Source organism: Morone saxatilis, unplaced genomic scaffold, assembly GCF_004916995.1.
Source record: "Morone saxatilis isolate NCDOM2014 unplaced genomic scaffold, NCSU_SB_2.0 Contig1, whole genome shotgun sequence".
Taxonomy (NCBI): Eukaryota; Metazoa; Chordata; class Actinopteri; family Moronidae; genus Morone; species Morone saxatilis.
In genome coordinates this window covers 8,783,874-8,789,699 of record NW_023339651.1, presented here as the reverse complement: position 1 = coordinate 8,789,699, position 5,826 = coordinate 8,783,874, and the positions used below count along the sequence as shown (strand labels likewise).

The following is a 5,826-nucleotide window of genomic DNA, read 5'->3' as shown; positions in this document are numbered from 1 at the left end:
GGGAGGGGGGGGTTTGGTTGCGAGGTCGGTGGTACCACTGTGATTCACCATGCTGTCATCAGAGGGACGGGGGCCCCTGAGTGGCCCTCTCTATTCCCACCTGAGAGGCCTGCAAATGGAGGGGCCGCGCTGTCATTATTTACAGCCCGCAGCTCCTAACCTTGGATTCGGAGCTCATCACGGCGAAGGGAAAATCAGATAGGACTTGACGTGTACCCGAGCCAGTGACCTTGATAAGTGTGAGGTGCCTGCAGCAAGAGGTTAGGGAAGAAGAGCCTGCTTCTGTCGGCTTCCGCTGTGGATTTGCGCGTGCGTTTGTACATGTTGTGTGTATTTCAGCCAGGTGGGGAGGGGTAATGGAGGGTAGGGGGTGGGGGGCACAGCTGAATGACTGAACCATGACTCAAGATGACACGCGGTAGTCCTGCTCATGGACCAAGATACAGCAGGCACATGTGGCATTATAACTGTTCATTTTGCCGGCGCCAGCGCTGAAAATATAAGTCAATTAATTGAGTAGACTATTGACAGAAAATCAGTTGACTGTTATTATGATTATAATTGGTTGATAGCTTTTCATTTATTAAGCAAAAAGCTGGTTGCGGATTCTGCTAAACTAATAGCACTCTAAATTTAATACTTTGGGGGTTTAGATCATGTTGGTCATACAAAACATGCAATTTGAAGATATCACCTTAGGCTATGCGGAATTATGATGGTGGGGGGGTTCATGGCGAAAACAAAGGTATTAATGGATAGTGAAAATAATCATTATTTGCAACCTGATGTTTTACCAGAAAAAAACCCACAACACCCTACCTGATTAGCTGTGTTTGTAAATTGGCAGCCGTGGTTTGAAAACACACCTGACTCTTGCTAAAAGTAATGATTTTTTTTTTTCTTTTTGATTATTTATTTATTTTTCCATCTGAACTAGTTACCTGGAGACCAGAAGGGGGGAGCACAAAATAGCAGGGGAGAGCATCTCTGGATGGGTGATGAAAATGCATTTTTCTTCCCCCACCAAGATGCTATTTGGTCGTGTGAAATGATTAATTTCACACATATACAGGTCATCCCCAAAAGCAGCAACATCTCATTCACAAGGGGCCCCCGTCAGCAACAAAACAGGAGGCTGCAATAAAATGAGCAAACAGCAGCACGTACTGTACGTCAATAAATCTTTGGAGGTTAAACCTGAGCGCTGTAGAATTTGAGCAGCCCCCCTCTCTCATCAGGTAAAAGTCACTGAGTACATCAGAACTGTCGAGACCAAAAAATGGCCGACAAGCAGTTCGGGGAGTGTCCTGTGGTAGCAGGTACACACTCACTCACACACAGAGAGTCTGTGTTTGCATAAGTAGGATGGAGCCTTGAATTATGGGGTTTGTGTAAATAAGGAGATGAGACTGTTTTTAGCACACAGGGAAGAGGGAGTGCTTGGATGAGAATAGTGCCTCTATGTGGAGTGGAATTGGTCTTGGGTTGTTTACGACAGCTCACAGCCCTCATATATCACAAGCAGTATGTTTGCTGTGAAGCTACAGTTTGTATGCCATCTGCCTTAGCTGAACTTGACCCTTCAAACAGACTTATATTTTGTAAACTGAGCTCACTGTAACTGCTGTTTTTTTATTTTCTCTTTCTTTAGTGGATGATCCAGAAACCCCACAAGGTGGCTACCTTCTTCGGGTGCATCGGTACCGACCGCTTCGGGGAGATCCTTAAGAAGAAGGCCGAAGAAGCCCACGTCGACGCACATTACTACGAGCAAAACGAGGAGCCTACCGGTACCTGTGCAGCCTGTATCACCGGGGACAATAGGTTAGCCACCTCTCAGTCACCCTTGACCGAGAAATGACCCTCTACTTCGGATTTGAAATAGTCCTTTTGGTTCATTTTCACATCCTCAGGCAGGCAGTTGACTCCTCGGGGCTGGAAGTCATAACAGGGAATCATAGCTCGGCTCACACATCAAAAGGAAAAAGAACAGCTTGAGTGTGTTTTTTCCAGGCCCCCACTCAGTCTCTGCCGCCCCAGTGGGTTGTCATCCATCTATAGGCTGACAGTAGCAATGTGTTAGAGATGGCTGGGCTATCCCAGCTCTCACCTGTCAGCCTTCTCGGCTGTAAAAGGGGCTTTAGCGTCTCTGGCGACTCTCACGCTAGCATCATCATCAGCACGTTTGAGACAGCAGAGGTCAAAGCCTGCACACACACACATACATATCGCTAACAGCGAGGGCTCCAGTTCATGATAGACCAAGTGTGGATCAATAAACTCCTTTTCTAAACACTGCCCTCCTCTGCAGCCCTTCATCCGCTGCTACTGGAGTTGTCAGTCAACGGCTGGACCTCAACCGCCCCGGGAACTGGCCCTGTTGAATGGTCTTAGTGGGCTTGTTTGATGTGGGCTCTGACACCTGAAAAGGTCAGGTGCCGTGCTCAGGGAGACGAGCCCTGTAATATTTCTTACAGGTGTTTAACAGACAGCTCAGGAGGCCAGAGGAAAGGTCGCCGGCAGGGCCAGATTGGAAGGAAGATGGCTTTGAAGGACTGGGAGCCAGTATGTCACAGCCCCCAGGCTTTGATTAGTGCAAGTCTTCAAAAAAAAAAATAAAAATATCCCTCCCTTACTCAATCTGACAATTTGAGCTGCAGACGGTGAAGATAGCCTATGTTGAAAAATCACATTGTAAGCGTTAGGAAACATGTTTATTCCATAATCAATGGTTCAATCAGTCTACTCCTCGAGGATCTGAGAGTTTTTGTGTCATAATTGGAGCCCAAAAAGACTTATTTTGCATCAGCTTTTTCACAAACAAATTTGTCTTTTTGTGAAAAATTGTTGTGAGAAATTTGGGATTGTTTAAAGAACATAATGAAAATCCCAATATGTAATGACTTCCAGTTAGAGTAAGAGCTGTTGCTAGCCTGTGCAGTTAGCTATGTGACGTTAAATTGGCCTCTGTAACTTGTATCCCCTGAACTGAGTCTTTAAGGTGACCTTAGTGTTTCCTACCGAACCATTTAGCACTGCCTTAAAGCTCCATAAACCAAATGGTTAGTTTTATGTGTTTATTAGAAGTACTTCAGTGTTGGCTAATTTTAATTAAATTGTCAACTTGATAATTATGTCAGCCTGAGAGGACCAGCCCGTAGGGAAACGGAGTCCGAATCACCATAGTTACACGATGCCTGATGCTGCCCACCATGCGAACGGTGTGTGAGCAGTTTCTTCTCAACTTGCATGAACAGACCCCTTCCTATAGCAGCAACCTCCTGTCATATGGTCGCCTAACAGTTTTCCCCCTAAGTAGCAATGATGGTTGCACTCATTTTGATGGCCGCTCATAAAGCGACGGCGCACGAGGACTGGCTAATGAGCTATGTTAAGATAATGCCACCTGCTTCACTTTCCAGCTCCCACCACTCACTACTCAACTCAAGTGTTCATTTAGTAATGCATTTCTGTTGTTTTTCCACCTTTTGTTAACAGTGGGCCACTTTTCCAGGTGATATGATAATATGAATAATTGTTGGCTTTGAAATTCAGCTGCTTATTTTGATCCCTCCTTTTTGGGTGTTGAAGACCCTTTTTTTTTTTTGAAAGGGAAAAAAATAAAGACTTCACCTTGGTTCAGACATTCTAAGAAAGCATTATCATCCTTTTATATCATGAAAGAACAAAGGAAAGTCTGGGGCCCGAGTGTTTTTAGGGATGTTTTTGAGACAAAATTAAGATGGATGATAAGCGAGGCAGAAGATTTATGGGGTCTGTCTCGGCAGGTCCCTTGTTGCTAACCTGGCAGCGGCAAACTGCTACAAAAAGGAAAAACACCTGGACTTGGACAGCAACTGGGAGCTGGTGGAGAAAGCCAAGGTCTATTATATTGCGGTAAGTGAGACCCTCTACATTCAAAATGACTGTTCCCCAACTCTATTGCCAGAAGAGGACCAAATGTTAAGAGGCTTTATTCAGGAAATGCCTCAGCGTGCCTTGTGCATTGTCAATATAACTATTCATCCTTTGTCGAGTGAAATGAGCTATGTTACCTATTGAGACAATACAGCTCCATTCTCTCTATTTTATCCTCGTCTTTGTGCGCGAAGCTGCAGCACAGTGTGAAATTGTTCTACATGTAATGCATTCATTCATTTCTTCTAACGTGAAGACAAGCCAACAGGTGCTGTGAAAGTGTGGAAATTGATTATTCAAGTTCATTCTGCTTTACCCCCTCCTACACAATCTTCCCCTTACAGACAAAACACACACACAGACACAGACACAGATTGAGGAGGACAGATGTGCCCTTAGACATTCACACACACTCAAGCTGCACCACTGAGGTAATGTCTTCACTTACAGCTTCTAGAGTAGGATGGCCTGCCATGCTCGTGTTTCACTGTTTGGGATTACATTTAATTCTTGCAGATCAACATTTTCTCTGATCTCGAGTCAAGATGATAGCCCTGAAATTGCGCTGCATTCCACGTCTTTAAGCAGTTCATTATCGGCATAAATCAGAATTACAGCCTAGCCATCAACATACCCCTTGGAATATTGTCCCAAGTGAAATTCACAATGCTCCCTCTGTTACCCACAAGCCCTCTAAACATAAGTGTACTGTAGTCAAATAATGACAGAGGTTTCATAATTAGCCGCACCATCGCAGAAACAAACACCCAAAAAGAAAAAAGAAAAGGCATTCAGTGCTTGTGCCAGAAAGCAGATCAGTCAGTCCATCCTCCAGAGTTTGTGTGGTCTCATTTTTAGCCTCTGCTTCGCATTAGCAAACACGGCACATCCTCTGCAAATTGGCAGTTGGGTTTTGCCCACATCCGACAGTCTTGTGCGCAGGGAAAAGCTTCCGTGGGATTTGAGGGGGGATAGAAGGGCCACAAATGGGTGTTTGTCAGTGCTTGGAATCTCAAACGTCGTTTCCAGCGTCCCTCCTGGGCCTCTTTGTCAAAACAGGGGGATCATTCGCTTTATTAGAGTCCCATTCGCACTTCTAAAGTACTTAGCCAGATACACTGCCACAGCTATTCCCACTTAATACTGTGTGGCGTGTCTAGACCGGTGTTCACTAAGGCCTCCTCTCTCCATTAACCTTGTCGAGAGCACTCAGATGTATTTACCCAATTTACAGCCAGATTGTACATTTTCTCCCTCTCTTTCTCTCTCACTGTACAAACCTCTGCTGCGTATTAATGTGCTTTGTTGATTTTCATTGAACGACTGCTGGGCGGTATACACAGAGTCTTGTACACTCTAATCTGTAAATGTAATTACCGAAAAAGGAAAAAAAAGGCGCATGTGTGTATGTTAGCATGTTATTTGCTCGCACGTGCGTCTGTTTGTTGGAGCATGTGTGTTAAAGAGGTGATTGATGATTCCTGGCAGAGGCTCTCAAGGTGCCTGCTACTATGTGGTGTGATTGGATGAAAACAGAATTATTAGAGGGCTCTTGCAGCCAGTCTGGCTCATCCAGTAGCAGCGGCGGCGGCAGCAGCAGCAGGGCTGGTGGCAGACGCAGAGCAGGGAGGCAGCACTGCCATTTCTCACAAAGAGAGAGAATGTTGAACTCCTGCCAAATGTTTGGTGGCAGGCTGTTGCTAGGAAATCTGGGTCCTTAGGCAAATCATTGCACAAAGACCAATAACAAAGGCGTGAGGGGGAAGAAGGAATGGCTAAACGCATTTCAGGCAGAGGATATCTCGTTTTTTTTTTTGTTGTTGAATGCCATCGCTGCTGCAGTGATGTTTACAGTTATTTCTTTCCCCGACGATTGTAAACATCAGAAATGGAGGGTGATGTATTGTG

General features: G+C 45.1%; 1 protein-coding gene across 1 annotated transcript in view; it reads left to right on the top strand.

Annotated features, from left to right (window-relative positions):
* The window catches only part of LOC118333712 (adenosine kinase-like), a 101,249-nt gene that overhangs the window by 37,282 nt on the left and 58,141 nt on the right, over nt 1-5,826 (top strand). The window contains exons 5-6 of the mRNA XM_035669482.1: nt 1,652-1,824; nt 3,789-3,897. Coding sequence (XP_035525375.1) covers nt 1,652-1,824; nt 3,789-3,897 — 282 coding nt within the window. The remainder of the gene's footprint in view (nt 1-1,651; nt 1,825-3,788; nt 3,898-5,826) is intronic.